Source organism: Mytilus californianus, unplaced genomic scaffold (genome assembly GCF_021869535.1).
Source record: "Mytilus californianus isolate M0D057914Y unplaced genomic scaffold, xbMytCali1.0.p SCAF_6, whole genome shotgun sequence".
In the NCBI taxonomy this organism is placed as follows: Eukaryota; Metazoa; Mollusca; class Bivalvia; order Mytilida; family Mytilidae; genus Mytilus; species Mytilus californianus.
Window position 1 is genome coordinate 62,969,372 of NW_026262712.1, and position 25,265 is coordinate 62,994,636.

At 32.5% G+C, this 25,265-nt stretch overlaps 2 protein-coding genes across 4 annotated transcripts in view; one reads left to right on the forward strand and one right to left on the reverse strand.

Moving 5' to 3' along the window:
• The window catches only part of LOC127704727 (protein XRP2-like), a 39,190-nt gene extending 28,495 nt beyond the window's left edge, over positions 1-10,695 (reverse strand). Inside the window, exon 1 of the mRNA XM_052208928.1 lies at positions 10,572-10,695. Within this exon, the coding sequence (XP_052064888.1) occupies positions 10,572-10,669 (98 nt within the window). The 5' untranslated portion in view covers positions 10,670-10,695. The remainder of the gene's footprint in view (positions 1-10,571) is intronic.
• LOC127704734 (U1 small nuclear ribonucleoprotein A-like) overlaps positions 1-25,265 on the forward strand; it is a 1,100,970-nt gene that overhangs the window by 514,704 nt on the left and 561,001 nt on the right. The window lies entirely within an intron of this gene.

The following is a 25,265-nucleotide window of genomic DNA, read 5'->3' on the forward strand; positions in this document are numbered from 1 at the left end:
GATAACTGATTATTTAAGTAAATTTTCTAAGTTCAAGGACCATAACTCTGCACAAAATCATCAGACAGAAACAAAATTCGAACTTGGTCTGTAACTTGTCATGATAAAACTGTATACCAATTATCAAATCAATATCTTCAAGCATGACGAAAAAAAAGTGTGGAAAACTGATTATTTGGTAACTCTGCACAAAATCATCAGACAGAAACAAAATTCGAACTTGGTCTGTAACTTGTCATGATAAAACTGTATACCAATTATCAAATCAATATCTTCAAGCATGACAAAAAAAAGAGTGGAAAACTGATTATTTGAGTGAATTTTCTAAGTCCAAGGACCATAACTCTGCACAAAATCATTAGACCAGAAAAAAATTGGAACTTGATCTGTAACTGGTTTTTAATTTACCTATTCAAACCATATCATTATTATTTGCTTTTATATATAAATCAGAAATAACCAATTTAAAATGGAAAATTTTAAAGAAAAAAAAAAACCCTCAAATTTTTTGAACCCCCTTATGATTCATCACACCCAAACTCAATCCCAGCCTTTCCTTTGAGGTATGGTACCTTGCAGTACAATTTCAGAGAGATCCATACACTTGAACACAAGTTATTGTCTGGAAACTAGAAAAATGCTTGTTTTTTGGCCCCTTTTTGGCCCCATATTCATAAACGTTTAGGGCAATTACCCCCAAACTCAAACCCAGCTTTCCCTTTGTGATATGGAACCTTGTAGTACAATTTCATAAAGATCCATACACTTACACACAATTTATTGTCCTGAAACTAGAAAAATGCTTGTTTTTTTGCCCCTTTTTGGCCCCTAATTCCTAAAATTTTGAGGCAATTACCCCCAAAATCAATCCCAGCCTTCCCTTTGAGGTATGACCAGTACCTTGCAGTACAATTTCAGAGAGATCCATACACTTGAACACAAGTTATTGTCTGGAAACTAGAAAAATGCTTATTTTTGGCCCCTCATTCCTAAACGTTTTGGGCAATTACCCCCAATTTCAATTCCAGCCTTCCCTTCGTGATATGGAACCTTGTAGTACAATTTCAGAAAGATCGATACACTTACACACAAGTTATTGTCCTGAAACTAGAAAAAAATGCTTGTTTTTTTGCCCCTAATTCCTAAAAATTTTGAGGCAATTACCCCCAAAATCAATCCCAGCCTTCCCTTTGTGGTATGGTAACTTGCAGTACAATTTCAGAGAGATCTGTACACTTGAACACAAGTTATTGTCTGGAAACTAGAAAATCGCTTGTTTTTTGGCCCCAAATTCCTAAACGTTAAGGGCAATTACCCCCAAACTCAAACCCAGCTTTCCCTTTGTGATATGGAATCTTGTACAATTTCATAAAGATCCATACATTTACACACAAGTTATTGTCCTGAAACTAGAAAAATGCTTGTTTTTTTGCCCCTAATTCCTAAAAAATTTTGAGGTAATTACCCCCAAAATCAATCCCAGCCTTCCCTTTGTGGTATGGTACCTTGCAGTACAATTTCAGAGAGATCCATACACTTGAACACAAGTTATTGTCTGGAAACTAGAAAAATGCTTATTTTTGGCCCCTTATTCCTAAACGTTTTGGGCAATTACCCCCAAACTCGATTCCAGCTTTCCTTTGTGATATGGAACCTTGTAGTACAATTTCAGAAAGATCCATACACTTACACACAAGTTATTGTCATGAAACTAGAAAAATGCTTGTTTTTTTACCCTTTTTTGGCCCCTAATTCCTAAAATTTTGAGGCAATTACCCCCAAAATCAATCCCAGCATTCCCTTTGTGATATGGAACCTTGTGGTACAATGTCAGAGAGATCCATACACTAACACACAAGTTATGTCTGGAAGTTACAAAAATGCTTATTTTTGGCCCCTAATTCCTTAACTGTTGGTAACATAACCCCCAAAATCAATCCCAACCTTCCTTTTGTGGTATTGAACCTTATATATAAATAAAATTTCATAGAGATCCATCCACTTGAACTTAAGTTAGAGTGCAAAAACCAATGTGTCTTCATACGACGACGACGACGCCAACGTCATACCAATATACGACCGCAAAATTTTTTTGCAGTTTTAGGGAGGTAATTCAACATTGTACAATTTTGTTTTTGGATAACCTCCCTTACACTGCTTTTATATTGTCCATTAACCAGGAAACCCTTGTGTTTTCCCCTGTTTTGTCCCCAATTCCTAAACGGTTTCAGCCATAACCCCCCAAAGCCAATCCTAACCATCCCTTTGTGGTATGGAAACTTGTGGTATAATTTCAGAGAGATACATTCACTTAAACACAAGTTATTGTCTGGAAGTTACAAAAATGCTTATTTTTGGCCCCTAATTCCTCAACTGTTGGTTCCATAACCCCCAAAATCAATCCAAACCTTCCTTTTGTGGTATTGAAACTTCATAGAGATCCATTCACTTAAACTAAAGTTATTGTGCGAAAACCTATGTGTCTTTGGACGACGACGATGCCAACGTCATACCAAAATACGACCGCAATTTTTGCAGTCGTATAAAAAGTGCGGAAAACTGATTTGCAGGACTGACGGATGGACAGACAGACAGACGGAGTGCAAACCTAAAGTCCCCTTCGACCTAAAGGGGACTAAAAAGATACGCTACTGTTCATGACACTACATGCTGTAACTATGTCAAAACTTAATTAAATTGTTCAGATAACAATCATGTAGAAAGTTGCCAATTGGCAAACAATTCAATTAATATACAATCTCTTTATTCTTACTTTTACCTCAAACATATTGCTCAGTTCAAATGCACTCTTGCACAACAACAAAATGTACCTAACAACTAAAACATAGTTGATCAATCAACAACTTTGTACATTAACAACTTCATTGTTTTGAAATAAAATGTTGTAAAAGTGTTCTGGACTGGAGAAAGCTTCCTTCTTTCATGTATTGCACGGTTCTATTTTAATATTTTGTATACAATGTAAATCCTATATCAATCCCCAAGATAAGTAAAACTTCATAATCATTTTTTTGTCATTTCTGAAGAAAACTAGATATGTCAGAATGACACAAATGGCCCTTTCTCAAAAAAACTTGGAGCCATTTTTTGGAGTGAAAATTTAAGAATGAACAGTCAGAGATATAACACTATAGGGTAATTACAGAAATAACTTGCATGTGTAATTACAGATACTTTCATGAGTTGTCTACTCTTTATTCCTTAAATTTTTTAAATCTGTAATAACATATGTTTGTTATTTGTAAAATAAATCAAAAATATTTTAATTTAAAATGGGCTCTAGGGAACTCTTGAGACTTTGCGCAGAAACTAAATGCATAGCCTTGATTATTAATTTTTTAATTAAATTAATACATTTTTGATTAACCATGGTAAATCAATGAGATGAGGCTTTTAAGGGATAAAATTAGCTGTAATAACATAGCTTAGTTATTAAAGGAATGTAACCTATTATATGAGACACTTGGGAATTTCTGGGAAGCTTGCCCAGAACCTCATTACATGCTCTGGTCATTATTTCTTACAATAAATTAAAATACATTGTTATTAAGCATGATTTACGTCTGAGAAAATGCTTTGGAGTGATATAGAGAAGCTGTGATAACACCCTTTAGTTATTACAGGCATATTTTTTCTGTAATAACATATAGGTGTACTTTGCTAAATTGGCAAACTATGAACTGTTATATCTTTCTATAGTTAAGTATACATAAAGACAATAGTAATATCAATAGAACTTGTGTGCATTTTAACTAAACTAGTGATGTATATTGTCCCTTTGAAACATGTAACATACATATGTTATCACAGTTCTTTGATTTTTTAGTCCACAATAACAAATGTATGTTATTTTTCTGTAATAACCCTATAGAGTTATATCCCTGACTGATGAAAGTCTGTACAACTGTTACTTTCACGAAATTTTCAAAGTCCAAAGCCTGTGATTTCTAATTTAGAAAAAATCAATGGGAGCAGAACCAAACGTGAAATCGATCTGTAACTCATCATAGTACAGTAGATTCACATACTAAATATTAGCACAATATGTGAAGGCATTTAAAAAAAAGTCTGTATAACTGCTAATTTCATGAAATTTTTCAAGGCCAAAGCTGGTAATTTTCGGCAAAAATCAGCAGAGAAGAACCAAAAAAATCAGCAGAACCAAATATAAACTCGATCTGTAACTCATCATATCAAAAGTCAGCTCACTATGTCTTGGAGTTTATAAAAAAGTCTGTATAACTGCTATTTTCATGAATTTTAAAGCCTGTAATTTTGGCAAAAATCTACGGAAGGGAACCAAACGTTAAATTGATCTGTAACTCACCATACATGTAGTAGACTCACATACTAAAAATCAGCTCAATATGTGAAGGCGTTTAGAAAAAAAGTCTTTAAAACTGTTCATTACAAAATGACGGATAAGGGTAAAACTATATGGCCCGACAACTTTGTTGCAGGGCTGTAAAAATGTAATGAAAGTTTTAGAAAACCTAAATACATGAATGAATTTAGATTTGATTCAGATTAGTTTTGTGCTTAACATAATTTATTGCTGTTTTAAAATATTTTGTCCTATTAATTGATCACTAAATAGCAGTGTTCTCCGCAGGGCCCTTTAGCATCATGGTAATGAAATTAGTTTCTTATACATGGATATGATGCTTTAATTTCTAGAAACAAGAAGGTATTTCATAATTTCCTGATTACCAGGATGACATAAGAAATTTCTGAGGAAAACGCTGAATTAGAGTTTAGACAAAATATTTAAAAACAGCATGACTATTAGTATTTATGGTCTGATTTTTATGTTGATCATATTGAAATATGTGCCTAAACAAGAGAAATAAATAAGATGCAGATTAATAGCCTTGAGCTGTTTTGGCACTTTGGTCAAGTTCTTGTCTCTATGACACATTTCCCACTTATACTCTCTATTTCTATTTTTTACATAGTTTGTCTTTGGTGTCATGTGGAGACAGTAGAGTGCTCCCCCCTGCCCAAGGTGTATGCTCTTATATAATACAAGATAATGGAGTGTGTGTTCCAGCGAGGGTCACATTTTTGCACCCGCCCTAAGTCAGGAACCTCTAGTCTTTGTTTATTTTGAATTTGTTAGTTTTGTGTGTTTTTGTAATTTTGGTTTATTTGTACATGTATGTTTCGGAGTTTAGTCTGGTGCCCCAAGTCAGGAACCTCTAGTCTTTGTTAGTTTTGTGTGTTTTTGTAATTTTAGATCATTTGTATGTTTTGGAGTTTAGTCTGGTGTCCATTTCGCTGAACTAGTATACATTATTGTTAAGGGACCAGCTGGCCTTAGGCTGTTTTCAGCTTTTTGACACATTCCCCCCTTTAATTTTCTATTCTTATAGACTTTGTTCAGATGAATAAAATTGAGAATGGAAATGGGGAATGTGTCAAAGAGACAACAACCCGACCATAGAGCAGACAACAGCCGAAGGCCACCAATAGGTCTTCAATGCAGCGAGAAACTCCTGCACCCATGGGCATCCTTCAGCTAAACAAATATGTATACTAGTTCAGTGATAATGGACGTCATACTAAACTCCAAATTATACACAAGAAACTAAAATTAAAAATGTTACAAGACTAACAAAGGCCAGAGGCTCCTGACTTGGGACAGGCGCAAAATGCGGCGGGGTTAAACATGTTTTTTGAGATCTCAACCCTCCCCCTATACCTCTAGCCAATGTAGAAAAAACAAACGTACAACAGTACGCATAGTAAAACTCAGTTTAAGAGAAGTCCGAGTCCGATGTCAGAATAGGAAACAAAAGAAAATAAACAAAATGACAATAATACATAAATAACAACAGACTACTAGCAGTTACTGACATACCAGCTCCAGACCTCAATTAAACTGATTGAAAGATTATGTCTTCATCATATGAATATCAGGCACAATCCCTCCTGTTAGGGGTTTAGTATTATACCGTCATAATATACATGAGAAGAACATAACCTGTGTCATGCCAACAACTGGTTTTAGAATAAATATGTTTAATTCTGATGCAAAGACTCTATAAGTGAATCAATATTAAAGCCAAAATATGCAATCTTTAATGACCTGACAACAGTATCGTAACTATATCCCTTCTTAATAAGTCTGTTTAAAGGTTTTGTTAGCTTTTGAGGTGAAAACTGACATTTTTGTGCTTTGTAAAGAATATTACCATAAAAGATTGGATGTGAAATACCCGAATGTATAAGATGTCTGCATGTTGAGTTATATTTACGAATGACGTCCTTATACCGATGATAAAATTTAGTAAATGTTTTGACTAGTTTATGATATCGAAAACCCTTGTGTAATAATTGTTTCAGTAATACAGAGATTGCTTTCGTTAAAATCAAATACGTGGTTACATACAGGAGCGAATCGTACAAGTTGAGATAAATAAACACCATAAGATGGTGACAAGGGAACGTCACCATCTAAAAATGGATAATTAACGATAGAAAATGAAAAATCATCTCTTTTATCATAAATTTTTGTATTAAGCTTCCCGTTAATGATATAGATATCAAGATCGAGGAAAGGACAGTGGTCATTGTTAGTATTAGCTTTATTTAAAGTAAGTTCAACAGGATAAATTTCTTTAGTATACATACTGAAGTTGTCATTATTGAGAGCCAATATATCATCCAAATATCTAAAAGTATTGTTAAATTTTTGTATCAGGTGTTGTTTCGAAGGGTCTTTGCTGATTTTAGTCATAAATTGTAACTCATAACAATACAAAAACAGGTCCGCAATAAGTGGTGCAGAGTTAGTCCCCATTGGAATTCCGATAACTTGACGATATACGGAATCTCCAAAGCGAACAAAAATGTTATCAAGTAAAAATTCAAGGGCAGATATAGTATCAAAGCATGTCCAATTGACATAGCTCTTTTGTTTGTTGCTACTAAAAAATGACCAAAAAGAGTTTGAACATATGTATTCGCAATCCGACTTTTTAAATGCCCATTTAATTAGGTGTGTGAATTTTTTCTTAATAAGAATATGAGGCAAAGTGGTATACAGGGTAGAAAAATCAAAACTTTGAACAGATTCAAAATCACAAATATATGCATGCAATTTATCAAGTACTTCCAACGAGTTTTTGACACTCCAAAAGTAGTTAATTCCATTATTTTCAAAGGCCTTATTTGAACAATTTATTATCAGGTTTTTGATTGTACCAAGTGTACTAGTAAGTAGAATAGACAATTTAGTAGTGGAAAAATGACTTAAAGACGAGCATTTCTTACATATTTTTCAAATACAGTCAAGGTTGGGCGGTATTTACCGCCCCCGGTATTTACCAGTGGTATTTACCGGTATTTACCGCCCCGGACAATACTCACCAAGTGGTCAATACTGGCAAATACTGGTCAATTGAAATTTTCAAGCTTCTTTTGACTGACTTATCTATCTATACTAGTAAAAAGTTGGTTGATGAGGGAAAACTTTATTCCTTTGGGATGATTCAGTTTATAAAAATGAATGATATTGGTATGTTATTAACTATTAAAACATTATAAATTACTACTTTAGTTCTTAGGGGTAATTATATTGCATACTTTTGGTATACATATAAAATTGCTAAATCAGTATGTATAAATCAAGATAATTTTTTCTTGAAAAGGTTTTAATTTTACAGGTAAATAGAATTACAAGTGACTAGCAATATAGATTATCAGAGCATTACCTATTATATGGCTGACATGGTGTCAAAAGTTTAATTACTATACCAACTGTCCCCCAATAAATGTTCACATAACAGGAAAAAGGTCATAAAAGTGATTTCTGAAGATTGTTTTAAACAATGAATTAATTCCTGACTATTCAACAGCATGATAAAAATCTTCTAAATTCAGGAACTGTTTTTTTTTTTATAAATATATAACATATATATATATATATATATATAAAACAATTTTTTTTAATTGCATCTTTCAAAATAACTGTTAAGAAAACCAGATGTTATATAGTCTCTTTTAAGTGACTGAATTCATGGTGTTAATGACTATAACTGTTGTATGATTAAATTAATATTTGATAAATCTTCATTAAACCATGTTCATGAACTAATTAATTGTGACTTTTTGTCCTAGTACAATTAAGTAAATAAGTGACTTTCTTCCTTGTGACTATATCTATCCATTTACCAAGTAATTGACCGAAGGTAGGGACTAGTTTTTATAGTTAAGTCCTATCAAAATTTCAATTGACCAGTATTTGCCAGTATTTCCCGGTATTTACCGCCGGCATGGTCAATACTAGTATTGACCGCTTTTTTGCCAACCTTGAATACAGTTGAAAAATGAGGACTTGGAGGAGGGGGATAAATAATAAAAAATATTACATATTTTATTTTGCAAAATCCATCTTCAGTTGAACGAAATAAAATGTCTTTATCTAAACATTATAACCTGATAGTAATGCGACTTCATACAAAATACCATTGATCTACCAGTATCACAAGTAGATCCTATAATTTATAGGGTTCTCCCCAGGCCATTAAAGGACCGTGATGTATAATTTTTTACCGCGGTGGTATCGTTCTTACCGTGATGTATAATTTATAGTATAAACATGATCAAACTACATTGTAACTTAAGCAAATTGAAAACTTGAAAATTGGTATTTAATTCAAAGTCACTGGACCTTGTACTAGGGGGCAGGACCTCAAAATAGTCATCAAACCTATATGTACTGATAGTAGTAATGCAACTTCATACGAAATATCATTGATCTATCACAAGTAGTTTCTACCAAAATAACTCAAGCAGAAAACTTAACATTGAAAGATGCTAATTAATACAAAGTCACTGGACCATGACTTAGAGGGCAGAGCCTAGAAATAAAATAAAAACAAAATATCAATGATCTATCACAAGCATAGTTGCCAAGTGACATGATATTCGCGTGTAATACACGCTTTTTCAACGGTTTACACGCGAGGATTTTGTCACATGGCGTGTACACGCTTTTTACCACTTTACACGCAATTACACGCTTTTCGTTGTTTTGATTTTTTGGTCGTTAGTGAAATCGCGATTCTTTGGTTTTTCCGTTATTAGACGATAAATACCGAGAATTCCGAAGTAATTGTTTGGTTGTCATTGTTTTAAATTCTATCATGATGGACGAACAGCAAAACCCTTTAAGGTAAGTAGTTTGTGATTAGTTTTTATGATTTTGTGACAATCTTTCTTTCAAATTAACTTAGGGGAAATGTCCACAGAAAGAGGTCGCTTTCAGGGCCTGTACCGTTGTCTATAGATAAGATTGCTAAGCGAAAACGATGTGTACGTACCAAGATTCATGATTTATAAGTTTAAATGACCAAGGGACGAGTAACGCATAATTTGTGTACCCTATGTTGCAATCATAACAATACATGTGAGAGGAGAACAACAATGTAGCTATTTGATTAGGCATTTAACATGTTTAATCAATAATGGACTCATTTTGGTAATCAAATTATAAAATATTTTTCTTTTTCAGTTTCAAATCTGGCCAACAGATTTCAACAGGTCATTGGAGATGGAAATATCACTGAACTGTTGGATCAGTTCTCATAGTACCAGCTGTCTTCTGATGAACTACCCAGTCTTGACCAGGCAATAGCAACATGTATAGTTTGTTGGAAGCAAAGGCAGTGATTAAAGATGACATTTTAGATGGCAAAAAAATTGTTATGACACTTGTTCAAAGCTTGATAAAGCTATTTTAGTTCAGCCAAATACCAATTCTGACTGTGAGAGAACATTTTCAATTATAAATAAATTTACACTGAATTCTGATCAGAACTTGACAATTGTGCCTTGTTATCAAGTAAATGTAACCAAACTGGCAGTTGTTTTGAATATATATGTGCCTAGTGATGTTGCTTCAAAAGCAACAGTTGAATTCAATAAAAGTTTACAGTAGACTCTTGTTTATTATATTGACAAATTTGTATAATGATTATTGTGATATTATGAACATTGTTCATATTAAAAAGTCCGCATCTACGTCACGCGTTTTCACACGCTTTTTAACATGTCATGTCATGTCATGACATGATTTCTCATTGTCAGAGGTTGGCAAGTATGATCACAAGTAGTTCCTATGAAACTAACTTAAGCAGAAAACTAACTTATGTTGACCACGGAGTCATGGCCACTGGAAAAGCAATCCCTATGTCTTGCTTTCCGCGACTTTGGGTCGTAGTACTAGTAGAATTCGAACTGTTGTGCTAACATGTGCTTCCAACCTCTTTATTAAGACTAACCAAAAACTGATCAGCAGCACAAATATTGCCTGGCTCAAGAGACTCGTGTAAGAGGACTTACAGAAGAAGTTTGCTGGTATTAAGTAGCATTAGTTAACTATAGTCCGATAGATCGCTTTCAGTTTCACAGGAAACACTAGTCCAAATAATTATTACGTCCTGAAAGGCTATTTCATTTATTTGGACTAAGGAAACACCTGTCTTAAAATAACTTAGTGTAAAGTAACAGTGCAAGTTTGCTGACATTGGACAATTTTCACTTGCCATGAAAACTGCTTCGGTTGTTCTTCTTGTAACTCTTCATGTCTTGGTCTTCGCCATAAAAAAAGCTTTGAACATAAACAACCCATTTTTATGAACATGAAATATCCTGCCGGCTAACGGTAAACAGGAAGTGTGAAAATGACGCATGGCAGGTGCGCAGCAAATGCATAAAATACCTGAACAAAAATCGATTCCACTATTTGTATGCCAATATTATATGATATTATCATATCAGGCTGCAGTTGCTTCATTCGATTTTGTTTAAGGAATGACTGTAATATTTTTTCTGTCTATGAAGAAATAACATCAAAAATGTGGTGCACGCTGAATAACCCGCGTAACTCAGTAATGCTAATTCTAGGATGAAAAATTTTGCCCTGCATTTTTTCTAGTTGTAATCTCTGTCCTGCCTTTTTATTTTTCACTCTATTCGGTCCTGCCTTTTTTTTTTTATTAGTTTATCCTGAATTTTTTTACAGAAATTGTCATCCTGCCTTTCTTTTTTTGCCAGGTTGCTCATCCTGCTTTTTTTTTCACTCAAAACTCCTGATCACTCCTGTCCTGCCTTTTTTTTCAAATTTCATCCTAGCCTAACAGCTAATTTCGAATCCATTGTTCAAAATGGACAAAAGGAATTCAAGGTTGGATATTTTACTCCCTTTCCACTATTGTGTTTGTTAGATACACTCTTCAACGGCACATACGTTACTTGCTTGATAAATCGCCCATCATTCAGGAGTACTGACATGAATACTGATATAATTTATAACAGACCTTTCTAAAATTGTTTACTTCCAAGGGGAACTCGGGAATAGAAATATAGTCACTCAGGTCCTGTTCCGACCGACAGTAAAGCCCTTGCAAAAGTAGGGCTTCCGTTAAAAACTTTGGTTGTACGGGATGTACAAGTATGCAGTCACGTGCGGTCAGAATGGGGTGTGTAAAGAGATTGTCACACTCTCTGCACGTTGAGAACACTTACAACAACTCTTTGAGGGGTCCGTGACCTGTTGCTATGCAAAATTGCTGTCCCTATCCAATATATCCTAATTTTCCAGTGGCAGTCTAAATTTCCCGACCTTCATCCCGGACGGTCTCTATTACAAGATCTACCTTTTGTAGTTATTGTTAATTTGCTCTCGTCCTGAACATGCATGAAATATTTGCCACTGGACGTTAAGCAACCAACAATAACGAAAAGAAACCAAAATACGGTTTACTATTAAGATTGGTCACTTTTGTAATATATTTATCGGTGATGTGAACTGTTTTATGCTATAAGCGAATTTGGTCGGGTTGTTTTCTCTTTGACACATTCCCCATTTCCATTCTCAATTCTATTTTTAAAAATTATTTTTTGCAATTAACTACGGTTTTATTTAATCAATGTATTTTTCTTCTTCAAAATATATAAATTGGATCATGCATCAGGCTAAGCATCTGCAAGCCCTCTCCAAGAAAAATAAATTACGCACACACAAACATAATGACAATACAAAAAAATATTTCATTATCAAACTACCTCACAACTGAATCGTTAAAATAATTAACATGGTGTTGCTCATTTAATTAAAACTGACGAGACGCATTAATCGAAATGCCGACAGCTACACATGGATAGATGGACGCTTAACATACAGCGGCAACTACATTGTATTACATAAATATTCAGGCTGGAAATAATCTTTATGTGGTATGAATATAGTCAGCTTTCACAAGACCGACATTCTGAGTTGGATATTACAGTTCTACCTTTTAACATCATCCTGGGTCCAAGCTGCTAAAATTCGGTCTTACTCAGTGCAGCGTGTATAACGAGTTAGCAGTGTAAAGCAGATATCAATTTAGAAAAAAATGAAATGTATACAATAAACAACATCCCACTTTCGAGGCTAGCACATCGTTCATTGCGTCACCATTCATTAATTAAGTATTTCACCTACCGTACCAATACTTTTTAAACAATTTACATCAATGATAAAAGGCAATATATGATCGTCATGCAATCGATAAAAACATGGAAACAATACGTTAAAAAATTCAGTCGTCCGAAGATTTTTTCTGGATTTACCCTTCATCAGGAACGGTCAAAGCCGAATATTTGAAAGCTAAGGATCCGCTTAGATCCGTCTGCCTCTTCTTATATGTTTTTTACATTAACTTTTAAGTAAAATTTGATGTGCATTTAATTTCGTTTCGTCATATTTCGTTTCGTTTCGTTCCGTTCCGTTTTTATTCCGCTTCGCACTCTACAGATACAGACCTTCTAAAATTCAAACTGACCATTATTCCGTGCGTTCATCGTGTATCGTGCGTGTTGCGTGCGTGTATCGTGCGTGTACCAATCGTGCGCTCATCATTCATCGTTCCGTGTATTTTCCGTGTAACGTGCGTGCATCGTGTATTCTTAATCGTGTATGGTGCGTGTATCGTGCGTGTATCGTGCGTTCATCAATCATTCATACTTAACCGTGTATCGTGCGTTCGTCAATCGTGTATAACTGTGTACATCAGATAACGTGCATTTGTCAAACGTTCATCTCTAATCGGGTTACGTTCATTCATTGCGGTTTTTATATGATAGTCGGTTATAGAGCTCATCAAAGCTTATATTTTATCTCACGGTTAAAGTGTATATATATGTTCCGACTTTAAATAAAATTTACATACTTACTTTCTTGTGAACACTTAATTAACTTCATCGTACATAACGTTCATACAGATTCATGAATTTTTGTGTAAAATTTATTTATCATCTGTAAACATTTCGTGGTTATTCAGTGAATCTTGGATGGGACTGACACATTTTAATATAATGATACATGTTCTACGTACAAACAATAACATGATGACATTTCTACGACAGAACAGTTAAAATTGGAATGTCTATTCAACTGAGCGAAATGGGCTTAAAAATATATGGTGGCCATCTGTTATTTGTTAAAAAATATTCCGCCAATTAAAAACAACAGCTACTAGTGCTTTTGCAAAATTTAGATGTGGGGTACATGTAGCTCCACTAAAAAAAGAAACTGGAAAGTATGAAAGAAAAGAAGTCCACGAGATGACATGTGTTGTAGCTCTACTATTGAAGATGAACTTCATGTCATTTTAAAATGCCCATTATATGTAGATTTAAGACAAATTATGATACATTAAGATAAACATTTTAATGAACATTTTAACCTTTAATTATCAGATAGCGAAATATTTTTATTCAATAACGGCAATGTTGCTGCTATAGTTGCCAAAAACATCAACAATATTTCATTGAAAAGAAACGGAATTTTATTTCCTAGTTCTCAAAGAAAAAATATTTTATTTTCATATAGTACAGGTGGACACTGTAAATTTGAAATGTAAATGAATAAATGTATTGTGTCTTAAAAGTCTATCATTATTCTTTTTAAGATTGGTACATACAATGCAAATGTTTTAATGTTTTATGTTTATTTCTGTGATTCTCATTTTATGTCTGTATGTGGTGAGACTATAATAAAATATTGAATCAGTATTAACACGATTAATGTTCAACTTGAGTCATTTCTCCAATGTTGAACAATGCAAGATTATAATTCTTCGCTTATTTGGCAAATTCATATTCTACTAAATATTCAAACATTTAAGTTTTGATAAATACCATTACAAATATAATTTTTGTCTTCGTTTCTGATGGTCACGTGCACGTAAGGTTATTCCATTGAGAAAATACAATTTACAAGATTGTCGGGTAATAGTGGATTGCGGATTAAGATTTAAGATGTCACACTTGAATTAACAAATTAAACTAAGGCGAATTTAACACGAATATGTATTTTCTCTTCAACAGTGTTTTTATTCTCTGTTCTTCATTTTCATTTAAAATAAGCTAAATATGTTTTGTGGAAAATTGAATACAAATAAACATATGCATTTGAAGGCATTTTTTTAATTAAACAAGTATAAGATCACGCAAATATATCCCGTATTCCTTAAGAAGGATTTCAAATTGAGGAACTTTTTAAACTTGAAATTGTGTTTACGAGTTTAAGATATTCTTTTTTATTTAAATTTTTTGATAAAATAGTTAAATATATTGTATTATCATAACAAGTCTTTATTTAAATGGAATAAACATGGAACACTTTCACAGATTCACTTTTCATTGTGTTCATGGTTGCATATCAAGGACACCGTTTTTAGTGTATGTCTAAAAGATTAATATCCGAAAAAATAATTCACAATAGTACTTTGTTTTAAAGAATGACGGATTATTTTACCATGGGGGTATTTTTTGTTCCGTTACTGAGGACATTTTTTTGTCCTTTATGAATCCATATGACAAATTTGACTCCAATAAGGATAAATTTTATCTTATAGAAAAATCGGTAGTTTTTATCCGATAGATTTTGTGTTCATCTTTATCGGATATAAAAGATTGAAAAATACAAACAATTCACTGAAGTTTCGTATGCATCTATCACGATCCAGCATCTTTTGACTAGTATAAAGGGTTGCCTTGGTTTTATAGCTCAAAACGGTATTATTTGTTTTGCTTTACATTGGGTTAAATAATGAAATGTATGTTTAAGAAATTTTCACAAGTTTGATTTCGGCTTTGACTCCCGGGGACACTGTCGTTTACAGTAAAAGACGAAAATCTACACATGTACGTTCTTATAAAAAAGAAGTTGTGGTATGATTGCCAATGTTTATCATTATATCATAATTATTGTACTCCCCCTAATAATGAATCTATAATATATGCCACTGTACGTTAAACGATCAACTATTAATTCATCAATCTTATCCTTTTAGTTTTGTGATAATTTGCATATCAAATGCATGAAACAACAATGGCGGATCCAGCCATTTTAAAAAGGGTTCCCAACCCAGGGCAAAAAGGGGGGGGGGGGGGGGGGGGGGTTCCAACTATATGTCCCAATTCAAATGCATTGATCGTCCAAAAAAAGGGGGGTTCCAACCCCCTGAACCCTCCCCCTGGATCCGTCACTGAACAACTGCACAGTTTCACTAAAGTTAGAAGGCCGATATTATTACACATATAAAACAGACATTAACATCGATCCCTACGTTTTGATCCCCTCACAAAACAACACTTTATAAATTTCATGCATCTATAACGCTTTTCTGGATTTACTTTCACTAGGAACGCTCAATGCTAAATATTTGAAAGCCAAAGAATGTATAAAATAGATAGGAGTGTAGAGCTATATGACCAATAAAGGGCCTATACACATTCACAACATTCTGTGTATTTATGTGTCTGTCCAAAGTCAAAAGCACGTAGTTCAGTGGTTTTCGTAACATCAATTCTGTTATACACATGTATTTGGGCTTTTTTTTGTGGCAAGATACATGTAGCTTTGAAATAAAGAAGGCCGTTAGTTTGCTCAATTGAATTGTTTCATATTTTTTTCATGTCGGGGCGGGTCCTTTAATAACCGACTTTACAGTTCCCGTATTTTTTCATTATTGAAGGTCGTATAGATATAACTGCTAGCATTCCTCTTGATTTGAACTTTCTTGAATAGTTGACTCACTAGCAATTATACCACATTTTCTTATTTTTACATAAGCCTTCAATCCATCAAAAGCCAATTTAGTCTGCTGTAGCTAAAATCTACGTTTCTTAAAAAAAATCTAAATTTATATACTGACAATTTAAGAAATGTTTTTCAAAGTTATCTGTTCGTGATATAAGTATCAAAATATTTTAGCTATGAAGATGTGTAAACCCTTAAATAATAAAATTTAATGATCTAATAATTAAATTGATTTATTGCATTCAAAATACATGTATTTGTTTTTTGAGTTTCGATTGTACAGTCAGTCCATTGTTTATGGTTTGCCATTTAAATCTTTATAACCATATATTTAAACATACGAAAGAATATGCTTTGAAGCGCCTCGTGGACTTTTGTCATATATAAACACGTGTTCCCGCTCAATTTTCATTCAATGATTATTTCTCAACAGAATTGCACAAGGATAGGACCAGAGCGTAAAGAAGATAAGTTGTTTTAGTTTATCCGTTATACTTTAGATATGTTTCCTGTTATTCATTTTAATTCACTTTATATTTAAAGAGAAAACATTTTGTTTACCTGTGAGTTGAAATTCTGTGACGATAAAGTAAAACGGGTATCTTTAAATTTAACACGTGTTCGCATGTGTTCGTATAATTATATGTTTCTCTTCACGTTCATTATTAAATTATTGAATTGTTTAATGTCACTTTAATTAGATTTATATATATATATATATATATATATCTATATATATATGCTTATTTATTACCATTCAATTTCATTTACTTATGGTTGTTGCATTTAATTCACAGTTCTTTAACAAGGTAATTTTATCGGTAAGTTTTTGTTTCTATTTTACCATAGTAGCAATAAATATTCTCATGTATAATTAGCTATGGAATACTTGTGTAAGCTTGCTGACAAATATACGCTTAGTTACATTATTTTAATTTACGTGCTTTACCTGCATATAATTCAGGTACAAAATTGACACTGAAATACCGGTTATTCAAGTTACGGAAGGCCCGATTATTACAAATGTGACGGCATTTATTTAATTATAAATACAACTGCTGTTTAGTTTGCTGCATGTTATTGTGCATATAAAGCTTTCTTTAAATTTGATACAATAAATTGACACTGATATTATACCTGTTATCATGTTATGGAACGCACGATTATTACAAATGTAATGGCATTTACAACTGCCGTTCAAATTACTGCTGGTTATTATACACCTTTAGATGTCTTAAGAGGCGTACATTATATAAACATTTATAATAGTATATATTTTAGGTACGGAGCATTTTATCTATATGCAGCCGAGGCATCAATGTAATGTTTCATAAATTAAAACATCTTTATATATTTATAAAAACAATATACTTATAATGACTTCATTTTATAAAAGAATAGAAGAAATGAAGTAAGCCGGAGATTAAGACCAAGGATAAACAACGTTGGGGTTCAACGACCTGCTCCTCGTGAAGCACCAGCACCATAACAAGTACCCGTCCCTGAGGAAGTTGTCCGAGTGGTGAACAGAGGAAGACACGGAAAAAGAAGGCGTGCAGCGCCCGAGCTTTAACAAGCAGATCAACCTGTGGAGCCCAATAATCAACCTCCACCTCAGAAACAACTGAAAGCTACGGCAGCTCAGGCTCAACCGGGTAATACTTTAAATACTACTGTCCTTTGTTTATACCATGTTCTAATGAAATTGACACAATTATTTCTCAGCAAATAATAGAGAAAATTCGGAATTGTAAAAATGTTGATTTTGGTACTCTTCTAAACAAAATAGTCAATATTATAGTAGTTTGGACCTGAAACAAAGTGTTACTGTTAAAAATGGAATGCTTGTCATTTCTCATTAACCTTCAAAGGACAATACAATAAATAACATTGAATTATGGACTGAAGCATTTGCAATTTTTTTCTAAAATTCTTCAAAAACAAGCTAGCTTAGCACAAGACTTGTTTACATACATGTTAATCATAAATGATTTTATATCAGATGCACCTTTTGACAGAGTTTACCCGTATGATAGAAAATTTAGATTACGTGTATCACTAAAACACTCCAAATCTTTGTCTGAGATTGAAGGCTTTCTTTGGTTGAAATTCATTGTAAAGGGATCGCAAGGCACACCTAATCCTGTAGTTTACCACGTTAACTTACAAGGACCTTGTTATGACTATAACTTTAAAGGTTATTGTCATAAATCTCAGTGTTTTACAGACATAACTGTATGAAATGTTCATTACAACATCCAGTCTTATGTGTTAGATTTGATAGCTTACAAAGTAACCAAGGTTTTCATAAGGGATCATCGATGCAACCAGTGTTTATCCAAAATAGTTCTCGTATGTCTAACCAGTTTCAACAAACAGGCCTTCATTTGTTCAACAAATAGACATAGGCCACCAATAAACACAAGGTATTCCGTCCCTAGATTTAATCAAATGACATATAGTTAACTTTTCATTCAGAATTGTCAAAGGATAAATATGATATTTGGAAGAAGGGACATTTACCTATTAATATTGAACAATTAAGATTATCCTAATGAACAGGATAAACAAATTTTGTTTATTGGTTTTAAATTTGGATTTAGCTTGAATCATGATTGACCAAGATTTCCACTTGAATCAAAAATTTAAAATCTGTTTTGTCAAATCCTATTGGAGCTAGATGTAAGATTGAATCTGAAATATCAATTTGAAGAATAGCAGGTCCTTTTTGTAAAAGACCAATATCTAATCTTAGATATTCTCCAATTGGATTAGTTAAAAAAAAAACAAAAAAAAAAACAGGTTTTTTCGTCTGATTACCCATTTATCATATCAGCCTTTGAGCAGCGTTAACGACTTCATTGATGAAAGGTTTACCTCGTTAAATATTCTTCATTTGATAATGCTGTTGATTACTTCCGGTTTATACATGAGACTTTGACTAACTTGGTTTTAAAATTGTAGATGAATACTACATGGACGAGGCAATGACATTGGACTGCTCAATTTCATATGCTAAATCTGAGAAGTTTTTAGCCTTTTTGAATTGGTTTTTAAAACAAGTCTGGTTTAAATAATATAGACCACTATTTGGAAGATTTTTAATTTTGTTGGCTAATCAAATTCTGATGAATGTGAACAACTGATGTTTCAGAATGATGAAATTTGCAAAGATATTGTAGTCTCACTTGCAAATAAAAAAAATGAAGGTTCAACTACACTGATTGAATATCTGGGTCTTACAATTGATACTATTAATATGCTTGTTTAAATTCCACAAGAAAAGATTGAATAACTTTTAAACTGAATTAATAATTTATAAGCCACAAAAAAAGTAACGTTAAAAGAATTGCAGCCAATATGTGGTTCATTAGTTTTCTGCACGAAGGCCATACCTGCTGGAAGAGCGTTTAGTTGTATTCGACCATGGACAAAGTGTCAAAATCGTTTCACTTTTATCTATTGATATGGAAATTATTTTTGGAACAGTATAATAGGATTTCGTATTGAAATGATATAGGATAGATATCAAATTTTTATTTTGAACTATATACAGATAGTGCTGGTGAATTAGGTAAAGGGTGTGCAATTTATATTAATGGTCAATTGAGTGGCATAAAGAATGGAATAGTTCAAAAATAATTGAAGATATAACATATTTTGAAATCATTCCAATAACACTAGTTTGATAAATTATACAAGAAACATACTTTTTCACATTGATAATCTGGCAGTAGTGAATGTTTTAAACAAAATGTCAAGAAAATATTAACTAGTTACGTCCGTTTTGAGTTTAATTATTCACTGTTCACTCATTGGTAATTTTCAGTTTAAAGCTGTTCACATTTTGTCAAATGACAATGCAATTGCTGATGCATTATCTCGTGCAAATTTTCAGAAATTTCAATGTCTGCACCACTTGACAGCGATTTTCCACATCCAATTCCAGTGGAGTTCTGGAACCTTTTAAAGATGAAGTGAATAAACTTTTACAGCAATCTGTTTCTTCAAATACAATGGATGTGTATGCAAATGCATCTATTCATTCATAAATTTCTGACCTGTTTTCGAATAGAGGAAAGTTGGCCACCTCCTGTTAATCATACAATTAATTTACATATCTTTCAAAAATAGTTATTCCTATAACCTTCAAAACATATGTATCAGGAATTAATCATAAGTTGAAAATGAATAATTGAAATGATTATAGCAAATCATTCATTTTGGAAATAATGTTAAAAGGTATGCAGCGTCTGGGTAATAGAGTTGATTCAAGAAAACCTATTACTGTTGATGTATTAAAACAACTTGAATTAATTCTTCAATGTTTGTAAATGTTAAGGGGAGGATTTGCTTAAGCCTTTTTTGGATTTATGAGAATAGGAGAAATCACAAAACTGATAATCATGTTTAAAACAATTTCAGATATTAAATTTGATGATATTAATTCTAAAGTTTTTGTTACAATTATGTCTTCTAAGAAGGATCAAATTGGTTGTTCGACAAGTTTAATATTGTCTTCAAATGATAATGATGATGAACATTGTGTTGTCAAAACATTTACAGATAACTTACAGTTATATACAAGTTGATGTGGGCGGAATGTCCGGTATGTCACTATATAATTTTGTACCAATAGTAGAGAATTTGATACATGGTGGGGGTTTACCAGATGCTGTTTTGCTTCACTGTGGTGGCAATGAAATTAGACTTGTAAACTGTGCAAACATTTTTATTTTATATTTAATTTATGCTAGATATAGTTGGACGTATGGTGAATGGAAGTTAAATTATTTTTTCAAGCATATTACCAAGGTTGAAATGAAGATGTTCAAAAGATTTAAGAGCAATGGATGCAACCAGGAAACGTATAAAAAGGGGAATTAAATCTCATTTAATTAAAACTGGGGGGTTACACTATAATTCATTCTGATTTTGAAGTCAAACTTTTATTTTTGGTTAGTCATGATGGAGTACATTAGTCGTTTATTGGCAATGATATAGTTTTGAATTCTTTTCAAACTGCTTTAGAACAATTTGATTATATACCAAATAATTCTGTTTATCCGATGCATGAATGATGTTTGTTTATATTTGTTGTATGTTGAAATGAATAACAACTAGTTGATTGTATTTTTGTTTAATTTATGCTGCTTATTCAATTGTCATGGCGGATTAGCATTTGATTGAGAGTTCACTAAAATGCCAATTTTGGCAGTGATTTATTCAAATATTGTTCATTGAGCTGTTATGGATCTACCCAGCAGCTAGAAATTATTATGCATTTACTGTTGGTTTTACCTTCAGTGACCAATTGTCATCAAGTTTTAACTTGTTGGCCAGTTTGTTGATGTTGGTTGTTTGTTGGTTGATATTGTTGAATATTGTTGAATAAATGCCATGACAAATAATAAGCCAAATTTCAATTGTTTGTTGTTTATATTATTCTGGCGAAGGAATGAAACAAAACAAATCTATAATTGTATATTTATTGCACAAATTGAATATGCAATAAACCCTATTTCTTTGGGCAATACCTACGAACCATTATTAGAAAATCGGAATATATATGTGTGTTTGACTCGGAGGTGCAATGGAGATCATAAAGTTTGATGGCCACGCGTGAAGTGCGCTGGTCTGCGCCGAAGTGCGATGAGCTGTTCGATGGTTTGCGATGGTTTATATAACGCGGGATACCTAGATTAAAGTCAACAGATGTGCAATTATTATGAGCAGTATATTTGTTTCAATGTCAGTATATAAAGCATTTACTAGTGTTATTGTCTATGAATGTAATAATTAAAGTTGCCGCGTACTAATTTAGAGATCGTCCTATTTGATGTTTTGCATGTGGAAATTATTCTTGCTTCAGCATGTATCTTTACTTAATTTGTTCCTCTAATGAGATCATCATTTACCGTTATATAATCATAAGAATAGTTTCACGGTGGACCCGTATGTATTGAAAGAATGACACTTCATCGTACGTAAAAACAAATCTTTCGTATATTTCCCGTTTCACAGTCCTACATGTATATTGAATTTAACCCACAACTCAGAAAGTTGACCAGCGCGGGGTATGCTTAAACCTCTTATTCTAGATGTCAGGTAACTTACTCGTGTTTATGTTGGATTGCTGTCTGATTGACGAATATCCGTCACTTTATATATATATATAACAAACAAATTTAAATTATATATTATAAAGAAAGGTTAAGTAGAATCCGTATGCTGGTAACATATAAGAAAATTGATAAAAGATAATAACGGTTTCAATTCATCACTTTTACTAGCGCTTTCACTGCTTTTACAGATCTTCAGGTAATATATATATATTTAAATTTGTTTTTTAGGGATGCATCCAGTTGCACCTTTTCATTTAAAATATATTTCCGTGAAGTAATCTCAACTTGAAGATTACTCACTTCAATAAAAAATAAATAAGGGAAATGAAACCTCTTCTCGCATTTTGCACTTTGTGTAATTGTTCTCGTCGACAAAATACTACCTTGAACTCAATTTTGGTATAAATATAAAGAAGCCACATTTGGTTCTTAAATGGATATTTTTTAAACACTTAAAGCTAGGTAAAGCCTATCTCTTGATATAGGCTCTTAAATTCGGCAACTTTTAGAGACCGACCGTGCTTGGGCTGTATAGCCAGTCAAGGTCGCCAAACTCTCATTATCCGTTTAGAGATTTTCTGAAAATACGATGGTTACTGTCTCATTAGAAACTAAAACCCTATCAAATATGGTGGCCTTCGGCTGTCATCTGCTCTTTTCGGGTTGTTGTCTCTTTGACATATTCATCATTTCCATTCTCAATTTTAAAATAACTAAAAATATGATAAACAGTTGTCAGATCAATATTCATTTAACAAGCCAGTGCGTTGATATAGGTTATATTCTACTGAATTTACTATATCCATTATTATTACGTAATTATATAAGTCCCGCGTCCAGGTAAAAATAACAATTTGTGGTTTGTATGTCAGGTGAAAGTGACAACGGGTGGTATGTATACTAAAATGTTTATCGTCTTCCATTATACATGAGGGTGTGGATGGGGGTTTATAGAATAGAAAATTATTGACCAAAAAAAAAAGAATACAAAAAAATAACCAGACAAATATATAGAAAAGAAAATGATGAGGTACTAGAATATATGGAATAAAGAATGATCGACAAAAGGTATAACGATTAGAAAAAAAATGCCTAAAATGATAGAATACAGAAATAATGAATCCCTATTCAGACCCTCATAATCTGACGATGACATTTAGCTTTAGGACAATTATGGGCATGTGATAGTTTTAGAACCACAGTGATTTTTTTTTACAAAAGTTCACATATATACAAGCTATTTTTTACAAAATCAATTTGTATATGTAATAAAAATTATACCTTCATGTGCTAAATTTATAAGACAAATGGGTTTGAATTATTCGACATTTACTTATAAAATTTCGGTTTCTTGGACATTTTTGTCCTTTGAACAGACATCCTTAACTTTTTTGTTTCAAAAGATAAAGATATGCGGATTTCGGTAAAGAGATTAGGAATATCTTCGTTATAAAATTGGGCTCTACATTTGTATAACAATTCTTTGTTAATATTTAAATTTTGTGAAAAGAAATTGATACAAGAAGAAAAAACGGTATTTTTGTTGTATATTTATCTAGTTAAAAAAAAGTCGGTAATTTCTTCATAAAAGTTGCAACGAATAATCTTCATACAGTATCAAGCAAAATGTCATGTCTAAAATGAGGGGGCCATAACTGATAACACTTTTTCCTTAAAAAAATGAAAAAAATAATTATTTAGATAAGAAAATAACCCAGATATTTAGATATATCAGAATAAAAATATATTTTTATTTTTTTAAAAATCATTTAATATTCATCGGTTTATGATTAAATGAAAAATATAGAAAATTGTTAAGTTTTTTTTAAGGAAGGAAAATAATGTTTGTCCCGAGAAAAAAGCCCCCCCCCCTTTAAATGATCATTAATTTACCTAAGTGGGGGCTTAAATTAGGAGACCGATCGCGAGGCCTGACTGCCATAAACAACAGATAACGAACAGCAAACAGTAGATATACCAATTGATATGTATAAAAGACAACGGCGGACACAAAATGATTGCACTGAATAATTTCAACTACCATTGAGATCGTTTTTTTTTCAAATCTCCTTATCAAATTAGAAATGCATTTTAAAAAACCTTGGGATATCTTTTACAGTTTGGAATTGGAATTGGAATTAAAAATTGCATTTCCCAAAGAGTTTCAGGTAAAACCCCGAGAATCTCACCTCCTTGAAATTTGAAGTGCCAGGATGTTTGAAAATATGTATGAATTTTATTACATACTTGAAATTGTATAAGGAATATAAAAAGATTCAGTATGTTTACTGTACAAACAAACAACAGACACCAAGTGATGGATACAATTGTGGCTTATATTGTTTAATTCATTTTTACTGAGAGGAAAATTTGATTGATTGATTATTCAGTGGTTGTTTAAACGTCCAGTGGCAAAAATTTCATGCATATTCAGGACGAAAAGTCGTTTCAGAAGTATATTATGAAGTATTTGGTATTACAAATGTTTAAATTTTCTCATTATTTGGTAAATTTCATTTTCTTAGCTATTTCTAATTAATTTGTACGAATCAGATTTTTCTGACAAATTATATATTTTGCTCTAAATTAACTCATACGATTCTGATAATATAAGGAACATTGTTACTTAAGTAAAAAAAAAAGAGATTATGATTGTTTAATCAGTTGTTATGTAAGTTCGCTCGTGTCAGTCGGATCACTGATTTTCAGCAATATCAAGGAAAAACCGGCACGTTCCAAATATTGTTCAACTACTCATTTAATGGTGATTCTTTTTCTTTAAAAATTGGAATTTATGTAATAAAAATCTATCTATCTCTACCATAGTATGAAAACAGAGTACAAGTGACACGTCCTTTCTAGTCCTTAGTGGCATATTATAAGTCCTTAGCAGTGTTTAGACGTACAGGCAGAAAACAGTCGAAGGCCACCAATGGGTAGAAAATCCCGCACCGAAGGCGTTTTTCAGCTGGTCCCTAAACAAAAGTGAATTTTAGTTCAGTGATAATGGACATCATACTAAA